The sequence below is a fragment of the Dreissena polymorpha genome, chromosome 4, assembly GCF_020536995.1.
Source record: "Dreissena polymorpha isolate Duluth1 chromosome 4, UMN_Dpol_1.0, whole genome shotgun sequence".
Taxonomy (NCBI): domain Eukaryota; kingdom Metazoa; phylum Mollusca; class Bivalvia; order Myida; family Dreissenidae; genus Dreissena; species Dreissena polymorpha.
Window position 1 is genome coordinate 5,045,193 of NC_068358.1, and position 20,349 is coordinate 5,065,541.

General features: G+C 35.0%; 1 protein-coding gene across 5 annotated transcripts in view; it reads right to left on the reverse strand.

Annotated features, from left to right (window-relative positions):
* Positions 1 to 5,641: 5,641 nt before the first annotated feature.
* LOC127877905 (uncharacterized) overlaps positions 5,642 to 20,349 on the reverse strand; it is a 42,646-nt gene continuing 27,938 nt past the window's right edge. For 3 of the 5 annotated variants that reach the window (XM_052424222.1, XM_052424224.1, XM_052424221.1), the window contains 12 exons: positions 19,488 to 19,580; positions 18,546 to 18,655; positions 15,722 to 15,812; positions 15,397 to 15,513; positions 15,077 to 15,167; positions 14,495 to 14,564; positions 13,740 to 13,883; positions 11,596 to 11,741; positions 10,522 to 10,619; positions 9,046 to 9,146; positions 8,289 to 8,420; positions 5,642 to 7,671 (listed from right to left, as the gene is read on the reverse strand). In XM_052424222.1, the coding sequence (XP_052280182.1) occupies positions 7,560 to 7,671; positions 8,289 to 8,420; positions 9,046 to 9,146; positions 10,522 to 10,619; positions 11,596 to 11,741; positions 13,740 to 13,883; positions 14,495 to 14,564; positions 15,077 to 15,167; positions 15,397 to 15,513; positions 15,722 to 15,812; positions 18,546 to 18,655; positions 19,488 to 19,580 (1,305 nt within the window). In that variant the 3' untranslated portion in view covers positions 5,642 to 7,559. The remainder of the gene's footprint in view (positions 7,672 to 8,288; positions 8,421 to 9,045; positions 9,147 to 10,521; positions 10,620 to 11,595; positions 11,742 to 13,739; positions 13,884 to 14,494; positions 14,565 to 15,076; positions 15,168 to 15,396; positions 15,514 to 15,721; positions 15,813 to 18,545; positions 18,656 to 19,487; positions 19,581 to 20,349) is intronic. The other 2 variants (XR_008048663.1, XR_008048662.1) reach the window with 2 other exon arrangements.

Genomic DNA, 20,349 nt, shown 5'->3' on the forward strand with positions numbered 1-20,349 from the left:
AGGTTTCGTTAAAAAAGTCGCCATTTTGGGATGTGAATAACAAATGAAACTCAACGTTAATGCTTTTGGTGCGTCACTTCTTTATATTTATGACTATGCGAATAACAACACTGCTTAAAATGATAAAAGATGTGATTTTACTTCACTTGTTTACAGGAGATGATTTGACAACACGTTCAACATGTAATCTTGTACTTCGTAGCTAGCAACCGGTATCGTTTGCAAAAACCTTGACCCGGATCCGCGGGTATTTTTTTGACCCGCGGATTCGGGTTTTTCGGGTACCCGTTTGAGCACTAGTATTGATATGAAAATGGCGGAGCTCAAGCGAGGAAGCCATGCTCTATGACAAACTTATTTGCTTACTGAAGATGGCGAAGCCATTTGGTCCACAAGCGGAATATAAACACATTTGAATTTCGGAATTTGATGGCAAAAGCTGCATATTTCTAAGATAGCTTGCACAAATTATGCAAAGTAACGCAAACCGAATGAATCCGATCCTGACTTGAGATCATCCGTAAACAAAACAAAGATGACATAGTGAAACGATTTTTAGATGCTAAAAAATTGCAGAATGTTTGTATTTTAGCGTTTTTACACCAATGTTACTTGTTTTTTGGTCTTACTATTGTAATTAACCTTCGTATTTCACTTTTTGTTGTTGGAAGTTTATATATAGTATAATAGTATTGGGCAGTGTTTACGCATCTTCAAATATTGTGTTTCACTTGAGCGAGGGATAACCTTCGCAAATGTATTAAACATGATTTATTTAATCGGACATACACTGTCTTCGCATGGAATTGTCAGCTATAATTGAAAATTCGCCCCAACTGTCGTGAGTCAAATAGTTCACTAGGTAGAAATGCTGGGATACACTCTTGTCCTCACGTAATGCAGATTCAGGCGCGGAAGGACTTCACCAACGTCGAAACACACGCACACATCATACGTAAAATATTGAAAATACAAGTTGTATTACCTTTTCCAGACTTCACAGTACCTTTTATGATAACAGTTTTATTCGGAGAGCGAATCTTATTTATGAAATACTCTAACATGTCCCGCAACTTGTTTTCTATAGTCAAAGAAACTCCACCACTGTCAGTATTTTTTTTTCTCCATTTGTTGCATATTTTTATATTTGTTGCCATAGCAACCAGAATTCTTGACGTAGGAACAAAATGAAATGACGTGCATAATCTCCATATTGCCATCTATCCATGTTACAAGTTTTATAAAAAATATGAAGAACTTAAAGTTATCGCAGGATCAAGAAAAGTGTAACGGACAGACGCAGCGCAGACCATAAGTCCCCTCCGGTTTCACCGGTAGGGGACAACAATATTGGCCTTTTGTTGGGTTATTCTGCAACAAACCATGAGCGGAGCTTTATGTTGTGAAAGTAGTTTCGGAAATTTCAGGAAATGCAAACGCACGATCTAAAAACCTTTGACCAACACAATGCAACTCAGTAAAACGACATTACCGGTAGTAATATTACTGTTATATTCAAGTGAACGAATAGCTGTTTTCGTTTTGTTAGTTTGACATTTACTTTGCATTTTTAGCGTAGCAGCTTCAGTGCATTTAACATATATATGAAGTCACTTTTATAATTCGCTTAATCTTTATGAATGAAGCCAACATCAGTGCGATATGTTTTTGTGTGGTGAGGATACGCACATGTATGTTTTTCGCTGAAAAGGGCCCGAGTAAATATTTAAATTGTTCTGATATAATACAGAGGAATGATATAAAGTCATGGTTTAATCTAAATAATTTCCTGTTTAGTGTTGGTTTTATTATGGTAGGAACCAACGGCTGGTCGTTCCAATGCTTGTTACCATACTTGTTCGGACTATCACACTATTGGTTTAATTCCTACGCATCGGATTTCCAAACTGTTAGAAATTACCTCATCGACCAACAAGTTCAAAACAATATAAGAATTAGAGAACCCAACTGACGGCCCTATGCGGGGCCCTATGACAAAATAGTTACCAGCCACACCAACCAAACTGTATTTGGAACTTATCCTTCAGCTTCGGTCTATATACACTTCGGAGCTGTCTTCGTGGTCATTATTTAGTCATTCGGTGGGGTTTTCTAATTTCTAAATAAAGTATGAAGCTGAATACGAAAAGCATTTCCAAGAACGCAAATTATGGTAAACAAACAACCGACTATATTTATACCTCCATAAACGAAGTTTAGGGGGGTATATAGGAGTGAGCTTGTCTGATTTTGAAGATATACGCTGAAATGCACCAAACTGCGACTTAAAAAAACTATTTTCTCTAATCATCATACCCGCATAACGAGATAACAACCCATCTGATTCAGTTTGATGTATTCAGCACCATTCTGTCCAAAGGTGTCGCTTCTCAAGAAAATCATGTGCTTATTCGATTTCAATGATTGGTAATACTATAGTACTTTCTTTCATTTTGCGACAGCGTGTGCATTTGACGCCTCAGCGAACCATTTGCAACTAGAGCTTTGTCACAGACGTGACACATACCCCCAAGTGCCGCATTGACACAGACTATTTTGCATGCTGTCTTCACAAAACAAGAGAATGTAACTTATGGCAATTTTTAAGAATTGTTATGCCATTATTATTTACAGCCATTTTGACCTTTGAACTATTGAATTCTTTCCCATGACACGCCGTCCAATGACTGTGAACACAATTAATGAACAGGGTCAATTTAAAATCTCACAATGAATGACTTAGTTATGGTCCAGACAAGATCATTTATTGCTATTTTTTACCTTTGAACTAAAGTGTGACATTGACCTTGGATATATCTACCTAATTCTTTCCCGCGACACACCGTCCAATGATGGTGAACAAAAAAGCCAAATGATTTAAAATCTCACAATAAACGGCATAGTTATGGCCCGGACAAGCTCATTTTTGACCTTTGAACTCAAAGTGTGACCTTGACTTTGTATATATAACTTTATTCTTTCGCGCGACACACCGTCCAATGATGGTGAACACATGTGCCAAATGATTTTAAAATATCAGAATGAAAGACATAGTTATGGCCCGGACAAGCTCATTTATGACCTTTGAACTCAAAGTGTGACCTTGGAGATATAGACGTAATTCTTTCGCGCGACACACCGACCAATGATGGTGTCAAATGATTTTTAAATATCACAATGAACGACATCGTTATGGCCCGGACAAGCTCATGTATGGCCAGTTTTGACCTTTGAACTTTAAGTGTGACCTTGACCTTGGAGATATCGACGTAATTCTTTCGCTTAACACACCGTCCAATTATTGTGAACAAATGTGGCAAATGATTTTAAAATCTTACAATGAATGACATAGTTATGGCCCGGAAAAGCTAATTTATGATTGTTGAACTCAAAGTGTGACCTTGACAATATCGACGTAATTCTTTCGCGCGACACACCGTCCACTAATGGTGAACAAATTTGCCAAAAGGGTTTAAAATCTCCCAATTAATTACAAAGTTATGACACGGACAAGCATTTGACCTTTGAACCCCAAGTGTGACATACGACACACCGTCCCATGATGGTGAACAAATGTACCAAGTCATTTTACAATCTAACAATAAATGACATAGTAATGGTGCGGACAAACTTTCGGTTTAAAGCACACTAAGTGACCCTGTGACCTAGTTTTTGACCTGGCATGACCCATATTCAAACTCGACCTAGACATCATTTAGATACAACCTGTGACCAAGTTTGGTGAAGATCGGATGAAATTTCGGGACTGACCGACAGACAGACCGACAAAGTGACTCCTATATAGCCCCAATTACCAGTAATGGGGGTATAAAAATCACCATACTTTTGGTTGGATGTAATTTATTCATACACTCACTATGTGAATCATTTCAATCAATTTTAAAACGCTTATCCGCCGGATTTGATTAATAGACAAACGTGTTCATCTCAAATGTATATGCGTATGCGGAAGCGAAAGTAGAAACTGCATGACAATGCAAGTAAACGCATTATATTGCACACACTTGACTTTATAGTATGGAACACCTTGACTGTCTTATAATTACACAACTTGTGATATAACGTCAATCTGACTGTGCATGCCTGTAACCATCATATAAATGCATAATCACAATATATAAATACTTAATTTGAATATATGCAGATAAATCATTAATATATAAATATATAATTTTATTATATATAGATAAAATGAGAAAATATACAGATATGAATGTATTATACACAGATAATCTTCCATTGTATAAAGTCATTACTTCTTTATACAAAGGTAAAAGATCTTTAAGCTTTCTATTTTTACATAAATTGTCATTTGAATCCATGCACAATAAGCTGCAAAGACTGAAGGATAAACTAACAATGTGATTTCTATATGCCTCCCTTTGATGTGATAAAAAATAATGCATTTATATACAACAAAGGAACAGCCTTAATACATGTAGATATGTAGATACTCCATGAAAAATATAAAACTTAACATAATAGAACAAAAAGTGTATTTACCATTTAATCATGTACAGCTTATTGTTAATACAAACAAGCAAAATGAGAACACACATGCATCAAAAACAAGAGAGCCAAAGGCACTGATCTTAGACCCATAAGAACTAAACTGTTCCGATCAGTTAGAGTTCACAAGGTTTAAGCAATAGTCAAAACTGCCCCAACACCTGGTAGACATGTGTTTGAACAAACCATTAATTTTCAATTTGACCTTAAGTGGTCATAAAACTAGGTAGAAGGACCACCATACTTAACCTTTGGTCTTGGTAAGTGGGGATTACAGAGAAGACCTTTAAAAGATTTCATTAACAGTACACACAAAAAAGGAAAACAAGTTACCTATTGGGAAATACAATGCTGTCCTCAGGGATTGCATAAACTTGGTAGAAAACCATCATGTTATTTTAGAGACAAAATATTTAACCCAACCTTTGAGGTTTCAGAAAAGAATATCACTTTTAAGTTATTTATTAAGTGTACATTACTTATGTGACCATTTCTAACCCATGGACATGATTTTATTTTGCAAACTTAGTAGAAGTCCAATATACACTGTTACATTCCATTTTTGAAATAGAAGTTTTATTTTATTAAATCTATTTTAGCTCTGGTGACCTTTATATATGCAGCTGACCGGAACAATTTGAACAACTTTTAAAGACTTTAACCCAAGAGCAATCCATGATAAGTTTTGGTCAAATCTGTCCACACATTAGATGATGTTTGAATAAAAAGTTGACGGACGAATTAAAATGTACATTGGACAGAAGGCAGTCCAAAAAGCTCAAACTATGCAGGTTAGCTTAAATAATCTTATGAAAATAAAATACAGTTTTAACCATTTACTAGTATATGACCATTTAAGTTTTGACTTTAAAAGTCAAAAATAGGTTCCCTAAAAAAAGGGAAAAAAAAAATGTTTTGGTGGGGGAGGCGGGGGGGGGGGGGGGGGGGGGGGGGGGTAAGAGGGGGGTATAAAGTGGGGTGGGGTAATTTATTAGATGATGTTTAAAATTAAAAAATAATTTTTTTGGGGGGGGGGGGGGAGGGCTATAATGTGGGGTGTGGTAATGTATTAGATGATGTTTAAAAAAAAATAAAAAAATTGGGGGGGGGGGGGGGGGGGAAGGGATTCTGGGTATGGGCGTGGGGTATTGTTTGGGTGGAATCCATTGTGGTATTCAGGTAAGTGTTGTTTTGTCAAAGTAATAATAAAATGTGATCATAAATGAAGAAGTTATGGCAATTTAAGCAAAATGTTCAATTATCTAAGTGTAAAAGGGGCCATAATTATGTCAAAATATTTGATACAGTGGTCTGCTCTTGTTTATAGGTTGGGGTCATGTTGGTAAACAAGTATGCAACATATGAAAGCAATATGTCAAAGGATATAGGAAATATTTGGGGTAGTACGCAAACTTTAACATAGATTTATCAATAATATACATATTCTAAGTATAAAAGGGACAATAAATATGACAAAATGCTTGATAGAGTTGTCTGCTCTTGTTTATAGGTTGGGGGTGATGTTGGTAAACAAGTATGCAAAATATGAAAGCAATATGTCAAGGGACAATGAAAATAAATGGGGTAGTACGAAAACTTTAACATTTGCACGCTAACACTAACACTAACGCCGAGGCCGGGGTGAGTAGGACAGCTCCACTAAATATATTTCATATATAATAGTCGAGCTAAAAACCATGTGAAGTTTTGAGAAAATATGATAACAACCTTGGAGATGTGTCAAGGTCGACTATTACATAGACCTTTCAGCGACCTGATTCTTGCCCATTTTCTAATGAATTAGACCACCCTAAGTAGATTCCTACAAAGCCTAATGAATTTAAGACCACCCAAAGTTGGTTCCTACCAAGTCTAATGAATTAAGGACCACCTGAAGTTGGTTCCTACCAAGTCTAATGAAGTAAGGACCACCTGAAGTTGGTTCCTACCAAGTCTAATGAATTAAGGACCACCCAAAGCTGGTTCCTACCAAGTCTAATGAATTAAGGACCACCCAAAGTTGGTTCCTACCATGTCTAATGAATTTAAGACCACCCACAAGTTGGTTCCTACCAAGTCTAATAAATTAAGGACCACCCAAAGTTGGTTCCTACCAAGTCTAATTAATTTAAGACCAAAGTTGGTTCCTATCAAGTCTAATGAATTTAAGATCGCCCTAAGTTGGTTCATACTAAGTCTAATGAAGTAAAGGACCACCCAAAGTTGGTTCCTACCAATTCTAATGAATTAAGGACCACCCAAAGTTGATTCCTACCAAGTTTAATGAATTTAAGACCACCCAAAGTTGGTTCCTACCAAGTCTAATGAATTTAAGACAACCAAAAGTTGGTTCCTACCAAATCTAATGAATTAAGGACCACCCAAAGTTGATTCCTACTAAGTTGTGTTAAGTTTCATTCAAAATACATTATTGATGATGAAAAATGGATACCAAATGGATCTCAAAAATTTATTTTTAGCACACACACTTTACTGAATACAATCTCACAGGATCCCAGTTATAAGCAGTAAGCATCATTTATACATTCAACAATTTTCTTAAAGATGACTCGTATCGTTCAAGACAATTTCTAAACCAAAAGTGATTAACAAGATTATTAAAAATCATGCAGTAATTAGTAAAAATAAAAAAATATAGTTACGCATGAAAAATTAATTGCACTAAACATGCACCTTTACAGCCAGCTTAAATATATGGGTCAAGAAGAACTGAATTTTAAATGCAGTCTATAAACTATTAGACAACTTATTATTCTTCAGAATGGTCATTTAAAAATGACGTTAAAAAACTATTTGCCTCATATATGTTACACAAAGGTGGCAAGGTGGACATTTCATAATTAAAAAATGGAATACGACTTTCATATTGTCTGCATTTGTTCACCCATCATATACACATTTAAGAGCATATATTATACATTATTTATTTGTTTTATGACTGGTTTTGATATGGTTTTGATATTTATAAATTATGTACATAATTTATGTGTAATAAAAATTGGCTAGAGTTAATATTTCCAACTTAAGCAAGGATTGTGCGAGACAACAGCATCCAATAGGCGTGTAAGGTATCTATGGCCTGGCTGTACTGCTCCTAGTTGAACTTCAATGTCCCTCGCACTGAAAACACACAAACACAAACTTGTGCCCTGTTCTGCTCTGTATCCAATACATAGGGGCGGCACTCCTAGAAAAGCAGGCGTAATGCATGATGTGCATTAAGTATCAGGGGTTTTCCTCGCTTCATTAGGAAGAGGCCCTAGCCTATGGATTTTGGGAAGAAATTGCTCATTTTGGGAAGAATTCTCGCTAAAATTACTGCTTTGGGAAATGAAAATGCTGGTGTAAGGATTTTTGGGAAAACTGCATGATTTTAAAGACATTTTCAATTGGGAAGGGGCCTTTAATAGGCCCCTGTTATATAAGGCTGAAAACCCCTGAGTATCATTCCAGATGAGCTTGTGAAGTCTGCAAACAGACCTTTCATTGGACAGATAAACAGGTGCTAAGCAACATTTGCATTATATTTCTGCACATATAAAGTCTGCAGAACCATCTGGATTCCTATTGAATTGACTTTTTTTAAACAATACTTTTTTAGTTACAATATTGTTAATAAGCAGATTCTTATAAAGTGAACATTTTTAGCAAGAAAATGAGTTTCCAAGCCAGACAATAATTTTATCTTAATTCACCACTTATCAAGTATAATGCACATACACACAATATAAGCATACCAAATATCCCCAAACTTGACGCAGACTGTTGACTGAACTGGTGATCTCAGAGGATTCAAGGTGTTGAATATAAACTTCAAGGTCACAAAACTCCTCATGGCTCCATAAACTGACCACATATTAACACTCAATCTGAAATTGTAAAACTGTACAACAAGAGGTCCAAATCAGGTTGCTCACCTGAGAATCAAAGGAACTGTTTAAACAACTGTTCTGAGCAAGTTTAATGAAGATTGGAAAAAAATGACTCCTTAAGAGTGCACAATTTGTCTTTGACTCCACATTATCCAGTTTCAAACAAAGATATGATAGGTACACATGTTCTGACCAAATTTCATGAAGATTTGGAAATAAACTATCAATAAATGTTCACAAGCCATCTTTTATTTCACCTAATGATCTAGTTTTTGACCACATCTGACCCATTTTAAACTTTGCTGAGATTTCATCTGTTCTGACCAGGTTTCATGAAGATGGGGATATAATTGTGTATTTTATAGTTTTCACAAGGTAATTGGCAACAAAGCACAATGAAACACAAAGGATGGTCAAAAGTCAATCACAAAAGCTCATGTAAGATTTGATCTGGTGACCCATGATAAAGAGAGTGTGACATTGTAAGAGAACTGAGGATTCAATTTTAGTGTATACAAAATAGTTGACATGTATCATGGGTTTAAAATATTAAAAGCAATCACATATTTGTAAAGCAAAACAAGATGTTAATTGTTTCATACATTTTTAGTTGTCCACTTACTCATTGTCATGGAACTGAATTTCCTTATAGAAATGTACCAGCTCAAGATCTGCACAGAATCTCTTTAGTTCGTTCAAAGACGATGACACTTCATGAAAAAGCTGAAATATAAAAAAACATCAACTGCAACTGTATCCTTGACAGCCCATATGAGTTTCCTATTGTCTCAAACACTATGGCACTTAAATGTAACATATATCTAAAGTCTTTAATTATGTTGCATTTATAGACAAACATTAGTTACTAGCTTTACATACAACAATGGACTAATTGTTTGAGGCATGTCCTTTAAACATTAGTGAGAGTTGTCACAACTTCAAAGTTGGAAGGTATAAAGATCTCCTTAAAGGAAAGTGCACTTCACAAGAAACCATAACTCCTGACTACATAATTGCACAGTTTTTGCTTGTTGTTGATGTTTATGATAAAAGTTGTCTGGGGTATTTGTATACATTCAAAAGAGGAATAGCATGAAACTTCCAAAGCAGGAAGCTCGAACATTGGTGAATTGTTGTGCACATGAACAGTACCTTTTCTTCCAAAAATGCTTGGTTATTGCCATTTGTTTATTTTATACTAAACTTTTTTTAGTAGGGCTTATAAATCTCTTACATAAAAGATATACTCAACACATTTTCCCATCTTAATCTATGTAATAAAACCAAATAACTTAAAACCAAACAATCCGATTGCTCTGAAAAATGTGGCTTACGGGTTGTATTTCCGGCACTGAAGTGAGAAGTTTGTATATAATCGACACAATAATTATTGTGTAATATGATTTATAAGTAAAATATTGTATTTTTTATAAATTGTGTTATTCTCTTTTTAAGTGAGTTTTAATATGGACAACTTGAATATGCTTGCCCTTGCTTTGTTTACATCTACGGTTTTATCATAAATAGTAACTAAATGCTAAAAATGTGATGGTAGATGCTCCTCCTTGTTAAAATAGAACTATTTGTAAATGAAAATCCCAACCAAAATCATTGCAACAATGACAATGCATAAAATATACTTCATGTCTGTATCTTATTAATCTTTAGTTTTGTTTAATACATGACGCATATAACATGTATAATATTTTAAAATTGTTAATGCAAAACATCAAAGACGATATAGAACTTTAAAAAAATCATAAAATAATAATTGAATTGAGTAAATTATTGCAGAGAGGTGATGTTGTAAAACACAGAAATTCAGAATAAAAAAAGGTAGAAGATATATTAGATAGATAAATCTGAGCTTAGGTAGCAGTACGGTTCACATCAACTATGTCGAGTGAGATATCATATGTAACATTATATTGAGTGGTAAAAAACCAAAACAGTCACTTCAAAGTCACTACAAAGTAATACAGCCTCTACATTTATAATACATAAAACATCCGCAGGGAAAGGAACTTTAAGAAGTACGCAGCATAATCAATAAGGGTGAGGCAAATTACATCAAAAATATTTACTTAAAAATAAATACCATTGGCAGCTTCATCCTTGTTGGGTATTGGTTCTGAAGATTGCTTGTCTTTATACTGGCCAATGCAAAACTTTGAAACACCCTGTCTCCTATGTTACCTGAATATTAAAAAAATGATAAATGAATGCTATTAACAGCATATATTATAACCACAATTACAGCACACAAGAAAAGGTGAGGCTCATTTTCTGATTGAAAGAATGGTGTTGAGCAACGTAATTTGTGGAAAACCATATCTTTTTAAACTAAACAATTTAACAACTCATAATGCAGGTCAGACTCATTAATAATTGCAAGTATACATTACTTTCACAGTTGCCACATGTTGTTTCCATAAGATGATCTCATATTTATCAATATCAGCATAAAACAGTCCTTTCTCCCTGATGTTCATGTTTTTTTACTCAATAAACATTGTGATAAAGTTGGTAGAGAACCATGCAATAAATTATTTATTAAAAACTTTTAAAACAAACTTCAGGTTTTTGGAGATGTACTTGAACAAGATTTTGCCTTTATAGAATACACTCAAGGCTTTACAGCAACTATGCCTGAGGAGAGAACTTACGAACATTTCTGTAAAGTTTTATTAGCCAGCTTATTGTTTAATGTTTCTAATGAAAAAATAAACATTCAGGCATGCGCATCAGTCTTATCCATGTGGAGCTAGAAATTCAACAATTTTACATACAATGTAGTGCAAAACTTGAATGCTGCAACACATATTTTCATTCTTATACAGTGGTGTTTCCCACCAAATTTAACAAAAACAATACATATTTTTAGACTTAATACTCTAAGAGTATTGGAGTGTGAATGCCTGCAATTAAAGCTATATAACCTTCTTATTGCCTTTTATATGCACAAATGTTATATTTCACTATCAACTCAAACGCCTTCCATGCGTATACCAAATTTTATGACATGAATTTACAAGACTCAAATTTTCTGTTTTAAATACTCGTAATTTATGACTTTGGGATACGATAAGTCAAAACAGGACAGATACAAGTGCAATGCTTAACCCCCCCCCCCCCCACTAAATAATGGCAATAAAAATGAATAATAAATTACCGCTGGAAGGCCCTGAAGTAATCTGTAGATCTTGTAGATTGTCATGTGCACTAGAGTTGAACTTGATGGTCATCTCTATCAACCCCTTGTGGAATGACACCACGACTACATCCTCTCTAAGATCTTCAAGCTTCCACTCAGAGCATCTGAAGAAACAGACAAATTAACATTCAGACATTCTTCACTATTTTAAACTTAAGTGCAGTCTAATCAACTACATTTAGCGACTTGTGTTTATTAACCACCATAACCAATGTCTGCCAAGGGTTATTATATTACCAACATCTTTTATTTGCAAAGATCTTTTACATGACCAGCATTCATTAAATTCCATAGTCTGAAGGTTTGATTTAACCTATTTGAAACTCCCAATGGGATCTGGAATACCTATGGCCGACTCAAAAGTATTTGTGTATGGTAATTGCACAATCCCAATCAAGTCATGGCTAAAAAAATGAATTCTCAAATTTTGACCTTTGAACAATAAGCATGAATTTGACCTTTTAGGTAGAGACATGTAAGACAAGGGACAGATCATCTTATGAGAGTTGACAATTGTTCCAACTTATTTTAATAACCATCAATATATGGCTAAGTTATGGCCGAGGCAGTTATTTCGGACTTGACATCCTGACAATTGCACAAACCTGCAGTTGTTCATACAAGAAGTACTGGCAGGATCTATATAAAAAAAATCCCAACCCATATACATGTATTATGGTTATAAACATACAGTTTGGTTAAGATAAGATAAAAAAGAAGAAGAGATTGCAATAACAGTCCCCAATTGTAGACAACACTGAAGAGTTTCACATACCAATAGCTAACCAAGCTAAAAAGAATTTTTGCATTATATTCAAATTAGCAAACTATCTCTCCTGGCTTAGAAAATGGTTACATTATTTAATTCTTAAGCCAAAATAAAAATAGGTCCGTTTTTGGTCTCAGAAACAGGGTCGGAAGGTAGGGATTTTATTTATTTTTAATATTTTTGTTGGGGGGGGGGGGGTACTAAAATGGAAGGCTAATTAAGCTTTTAATAAGAAAAAGATGTATATATATGCTTTGTTTGCTTGAAAATGAACAAAAAATTATTATTATTATTTTTTTTTTGGCGACCCCAATAAAATGTTGAGGGTCGGCGCCAATTCGGGAGACACGGTCGGGAGACCGGAACGGACATATTTTTTTTTTGGCCCAATATTAATAATCATCCATCAAAATGAGTAAAAAAATCAAGCCTATGTAACGCATTTCATTGAATTGGCAAATACTTGTATTACACAGTTTTCAAAATACTGTATAAGTGGTGAGGTGGTTGTGTGCTAGATTTTGCTCATACAGGTCCAGAGTTCAAATCTGAAGAGAGGCAAACTTCAGTAATCATGTCCCTTGGAAATTGGCAATGACATGACTATATTTGCAAACTTAAATTGGTAACAAGAAATATCAAACATCTTTTTTTGTAAATGGTAAATTAATAGTATGATAAATTTGGCAATATATGTAATAACATGTAACTTTTTAAGAAACATTTATGTATATTGTATTATATGCCACTTTACAAGAACAATATTGGGCAATGTCCATTGGATTTGTGTTTTGGACAATTTTATCCCACTGTACATGACATGGATTGACTATTTAACATATCATTATCATGGAATTAAAAATAAAAGGTGTCTTTATGGTGTCTTTATGAAATTAAAATCCTATTAAGCTATAAACAGTTCCATTATAGGTCACATACTGATAGCACAATAAGCGTTAAGTCCAGGTAAATGTCTGCACAAACAAAAGAGGATTACGCCATAAGACATATATCTGTATAATTGATATTGGAGACTCTAGGCAAACTGGGGTTTAATGCATGTGCTCTAAGAGTCATCCAAGATATGACTGTAAAGCCTTAAAAGGCTAATCAGGGACAGTACTTTCCACCTAAACTTGATTTTTGATTATAAGAAATTTCATTTAAATAAAAAATAACGTAACATAAAAGCCGAAAGTGTTGTCACTGATTAGCCTGTGCAGACTGCACTACCTTATATAGGACGAAAATGTATGCACATGCACTAAGCCCATTTTTTCTAAGAATGCAGCTCATGTTATTATCTGAATAGCTAAAAGAAAATTGCACGCACATGAAATGTCCCTTGATGGCCTGCAGGCATTGTTCCTTGGCTTGCAGCTCATGGCAGTCCTGTCTACTGGTCTCTGTGTTCAGACTCAAGGCTTCCAGCTCAGTTTCCAGATGAACACAACTCTCTTTCTCAGTAGCAATTTGTCTAAATAATGTAAAAATAAACATAAAGACATGTTCCATTATGTACACAACTTTCTTTCTCAGAAGCGTAATACTAGTATTGTTTTTAATAAAGTAAAAATCAACATAAAGTCATGTTCGGTAATCAGTCACAAAGCACAATTAAGCACATTCTAAAGATAATGTGTGTTATGCACTGAAGTTAACAGATGTTTTGAATAAATAAGAAGGCCCTGAGAAAAATTGATTGATCACCTGAGAAACTGTTGCTCAGTGGTACAATACGTGTGACCCCTCGTATGTGGCCACATTTGACAAAAAGGTCATAATTTGAACCTACCATACTATGTAGCCTATACAAGAAACATAGTAGCACAACACAACCAGGTTTTCAACATGTAAGGTATTAATGAAATTAAAATAAGTTCCATCACAATTGCTCATGCAAACCAAAGTCATTGACCAGGAACAATCTGTTTGCTGTCTCTCTATTTTTGGTAACAGTCACTTTGACCCATTCTGTACCTATTCCAATCACATTCATATTACTTATGAAGTTCACAGCCAGGCTAGGAGTGTTTATTTCACCTGCCAGGCAAGGAATGTTTATTCTAATGGTCCCTATTCACATACCGGTCCAGTGTGATCATTATGCTCTGCTTTTCTTCAAGGCTCTTCTCTTCCTGCTCTATATCAATAACCCCTGAAAAACAGTAGAGCCACGTTCTAAAAAAACTGGACTTAATGCATGTGCGTAAAGTGTCATCCCAGATTAGCCTGTGCAGTCTGCACAGGCTAATCAGGGAGGACACTTTCCGCTTTTATGACATTTTTCGTTTAAATCAAGTCTCTTCTTAGCAAAAATCCAATTTAGGCGGAAAGTGTCGTCCCTGATAAGCTTGTGCGGACTGCACAGGCTAATCTGGGACGACACTTTACGCACATGCATTATGCCCAGTTTTTTCACAACATGACTCTTATAAAAATAAAAAAAGATTTCTAAAGTGTTCACAAGGTTTCATTAAAGCCATATAAGGCAAACTGTTCCAACCCTGGCAGCCAATAGATAGCATCTGGACATCTAGTTTTAGAGAACACAATTTACCAAGTCATTTTGCAATAGAAGACAATATACACAAGGAGGAACTTATGGTTGTTATTTTGGTAATAATACTTTAAACATGTATTCAAAATCCACAAGCAAATCTGTCTGACCTTGTTTTAATCTTTCAAGCAAATCATCTACAGTCTTCACATGTGCTTGCATCTGAGCTACTTTTTGCCTTGCTCGCACCTGCACATTGGTCTGAAATGAAATATCTTCATAAACTATTACAGAAAATTAGTAAAATATTCTGTCTTCATTATTAAACATGCAACAATTATAAATGTCAATGTTTATTTCCAAATCTAAAATTGAAAGAAATTACAGAAAGGAATATCCATAATCCTGTTCACTCAAATGTGCTGATTATTTCATAAAGAAGTTGGGTTTTTTTAGCTCACAAGCAGAGCTGAAAAGAGTAAAACAATACCTGCAGACACCTCAAGAAACCAGCATATAAATCGGTCATCTGGTTCTTGTAGTTCACACGTGCAATGACTTTGCATCTTCTATGTAATTCCCATAACTCTTCCTTTGTAGCAGCAAGCTTAAAATAAAATATATAAATACAATCTAACAGCAACTCGCAGGCTGTTAGGGTTTTATCCAGTTTACTGCTATTAGTACCTGAGGGTTAGAAATAAAGCCTTTAAAACTTGAATCAATTCTGAAAAGTCTTTCATTTAATTTGTTTTTCTAAGGGACTACTAACGGGTCAAAATTCATCTCTGAGGTAAACGGATAAAGGAGATTACCTGGTCTGGTGATGCATTGACAACCTGAGCAAAGATGTCTGGCTGGGACTGCTCTAAACCCTCCTCCACCAGCCTAATATCTTCTAACAGGCTGAAAACCCAAACATGCCCATAAAGGGTCTACACTTGCAAATCAGAACTCAATTAACTCTTTCAGTGCTTGAACCGAATTTTGAAGGCTTTTGCAAACAGTTTGGATCCAGATGAGACGCCACAGAACGTGGCGTCTCATCAGGATCCAAACTGTTTGCTATTCTGATAGTATTCTTTGAAATTTTTTGTCGAACAAAATGATTATTTTAGGAATTCAGCGAACAAAATTTTAGCAGACGACAAATTTCCCAGCATGCAAAGGGTTAATATGAGCCTTGCTCAGGGTATACTGAGCTTAATGCATTTGAGTCAAGAGTCTTCCCAGATTCAGTCTTCGAAATTAGCACACGCCCTATCGCCCGTGGCAAGTAAAATTACTGCCGGGCACATACAAAAATTCACGTTTGTGGCCCGCCAGGCGTGTAAATTATTGAAGCCAATTGACAGTTTATAAAAAAAAATCGTAAGCGGTTCTTGATATTTGCAGATCTATTTTTTAATTTTGCGAACGAACACCTTGCCGTAAGTTGTAAAACAATGAAATTCGATTGGTTTAACAACACACACCTGCTTGCACACGTCATTGTTATTGTTTTTGACTGATGCAGTTCAGTCACATTCGGTTCTTATCGACAGTTTCTCTAGACATTAATCGAGAAGATGCTTTTTGAATCGATCATTTCAATCAAGTAATACGCTTCCGTTTTTGTGAATGTAAACAAATGTCATTGTCGACATAGAGGCAGTATCTTAGGTATGTTGATGGGGCTAAGCCCGATAAAGCACTTCCAAAATAGAAAATTGACAATGATTTAGAGAAAAAGGAAGCCAAGAAATGGTACGATGACACCAGAGAACGCTCTTTTCAAGAGCACTGGTGTAACGATCGACCGTCTTAATTCTAGTGATTGATTAGCTGTAATTGTATTCACTACTATTGAAACAAATGTTCTGCTTTACTATGTGTAGCATGTAAGTGTTAAAATGTTGTGATTTGTTATAATTTTGGTTAAAAAAGTTTGGGCATGTAAAAAATATGTTGGGCATGTAAAAATTCTTAAGAAACTGGCCCGACTGGCATGTAACTTTTCAAAGCTAATTTCGAAAACTGCAGATTGTCTGCTCCGGCTTAAATTGGGGGCACTTTCTGCTTTTGATGATATTTTCCGTTTGAAAGAAGTCTCTTCTAAGTGAAAATCCAATTTTGACAGAAAGTGTTGTCCCTGATAAGCCTGTGAAGTCTCTGCACAGGCTAGTCTGTGAAGTCTCTGCACAGGCTAGTCTCGCACACTTTACACAAATGCATTAATCCTGGTTTTTACAGACAGGTGCTTAAATATATAATTATAAATCAACAAACTAAAAATGTGGCCATAGGACACAAACGACCTTGCAATTTTGTACTAGACACAGCAATGAGTTTTGTGTGACCCACACAATATGTTCAAATTAACACAGCATGTATTTCCAATTGTGATATTCATCTTTTAGGAAGCCACATGTCATCATCGCCTCAATCTAGAGAAGAACTATCTTCATATGAAGTTTCAATTTAATCACACTTCAAAAAAAGTCTGATAAAGGGAGACAATTCAAAATGTGTATTGTTAACCCCCTTGTGTAAAATTGACCTTGATTTCAATTAGAAAACAAGGCTGTTTGTAAAACATGCATGCCCCCCATATGGGCTGTCAGTTGTAGTGGAATCCATTGTGTGAATACGTTTTTTGTCACTGTGACCTTGACCTTTGACCTAGTGACCTGAAAATCTATAGGGGTCATCTGCCAGTCATGATCAATGTACCTATGAAGTTTCATGATCCTAGGCCTAAGCGTTCTTGAATTATCATCCGGAAACCATTTTACTATTTCAAGTCACTGTGACCTTTACCTTTGACCTAGTGACCTGAAAATCAATAGGGATCATCTGCCAGTCATGATCAATATACCTATGAAGTTTCATGATCCTAGGCCTAAGCATTCTTGAGTTATCATCCTTTCATAGTTACATAGTTGTAAATATATACTAAATCAATCTATTTTAAGTTGTGGCGACCTTGACCTTGGAGATATTGACATAATTCTTGTGTGCAACACACCGTCCAATAATGGTGAACAAATGTGCCAAATGATTTTAAAATCTCACAATGAATTACATAGAAGTGGCCCAGACAAGCTCATTTATGGCCATTTTTGACCTTCAAACTCAAATTGTGACCTTGACCTTGGAGATATTGACGTAATTCTTTCGCGCAACACACTGTCTAATGATGGTGAACAAATGTGCCAAATGATTTTAAAATCTGACAATGAACAACAAAGTTATGGCCCGGACAAGCTCATTTATGGCCATTTTTGACCTTCAAACTCAAATTGTGACCTTGACCTTGGAGATATCGACGTAATTCTTTCGCGCGACACACCGTCTAATGATGGTGAACAAATGTGCCAAATGATTTTTAAATCTGATAATGAACGACAGAGTTATGGCCCGGACAAGCTTGTTTGGCTAGCCCGCCCGCCAGCCGACATTCGCAAATCTAATAACCAGTTTTTTTCTTCGAAAAACCTGGTTAAAAATTAAGGCCATAACTCTAAAGTATGCAAGCAAAACTTATAGCTCTTGTACATTAATTTCCAGCAATTATATACTGTTGCTGCCATAACAAAAATATTTGAAAATTGCTTGTTTAAAATCACACCATCAGACATAAATGAATGTTATATTTACCTATTTGATGCCTCTGAAATACTGTCCTTAAACCTAGAAAATGTGTCCATTTCTGGTTTCATTGCCACCTCCACATATAACACTTCAGCAATGTCATCTTGGGCAATCCTCTATAAAAACATTCAAACTAAAATAATGTTTGCAATGGAAAATTAAAAGATTTTATATGTGCACTACATTTTTATTTGAGGGCATATTAAAACAGATGATGGTTAACAGTTAAGCTAGTTGGAACAATCAGGTAATTTGTGAGCAAGTTTGAATGTTATATGCTGTGAAAAATGTAGGAATACACATCTGGAGGAGTTATGGTCTATATAGAGACTGACATAGGGACACAGGCATGCAGTCGTTAATCACAATTCCAGTAAACCCCCTTTACTAAGGGTGTATAAATATGAATACTAGCTTGCCAACTCCAATATAAATGATTGCATTTATTGATAATAACAGGATAATACTCCGATATAAATGATTGCATTTATTGATAATAACAGAATAATACTCCAATATAAATGATTGCATTTATTGATAATAACAGGATAATACTCCAATATAAATGATTGCATTTATTGATAATAACAGGATAATACTCCAATATAAATGATTGCATTTATTGATAATAACTGGATAATACTCCAATATAAATGATTGCATTTATTGATAATAACAGTATAATAGAGCCTTACTCTGTGAAAACCTGGTTCAATGCATGTGCGTAAAGTGTCATCCCATATTAGCCTGTGCAGTCCCCACAGGCTAGTCAGGGACGACACTTTCCACCAAAACTAGATTTTTGCTAAAAATAGGCTTTATTTAAACCAAAAATATCATAAAAGCGGAAAGCGTCAAGCCTGTGTTGGTTTAACACACATGCATAAAGCCAGGTTTTCCCAAAACAAAACTCACTTTCAACCGCAGCATGCACAAAGGGGTACTCACCGGGACAAACACACTGCGTCGGGTTTCCTTCACCGGAAGATCGAACTTTACCTTTGTCAGTTCAAAAAAAGAATCCAGTGAAAGTGGTCCTTCCTGGAACAAATATTGGCAGGCCGTCAACTGACTTAAGGTGAAAATACAGGAAAGAATATAGGAATTTTTGCATCAAAATATAGGAGGTTTGGGCTTGTTTAGGGATAAAATATAGGAATTTTATGGTAAAAAGTAATGTTTTAGAGATATGTAGAGAACTTCTTACTTACTTGTTTTCTGTCAATAATCATTAAATTAATGTTTTACTTAACAAAACAGTCCCTCATCTTCACCACCAAGGCAGATATGCTGATGCAGCAACACACTGTGGTCATCAATATGGACACCTGAATTTTTTTATTAAAATAGTTAACAATCAACAAAACACAAAACATTATTAAACATAGTTTTACAACCTAACATAGAGTGCAACATAACATTGATAATGAAATTATTGAAACCGAAAACATGAATCACATACATGTAGTATCATATCATGGTATATAATATAAATTCTGTATTTTATGCACATTAAAATTTCTATACACACTTCCATCAAACATTTTTAGGACATGAAAAAAACACCAAAACATCCTATATGATAAAATTTACATACAGAATATAAGATTTTTCTGGCAGCATCTGCATATAAAATATTTGAAATTGTACATCAACATATTTAATTGAACAAAATTGCACTGTGTTATTAATACCACTTGTAAAACAATCTAATCTCATTGGTATCAGCCAAACAATGGTAGATGCATATCTTAACTAGAAATGGCGCATCAGAGGCTGACGCTAACACACGCCGCATGTTGTTAGTAAA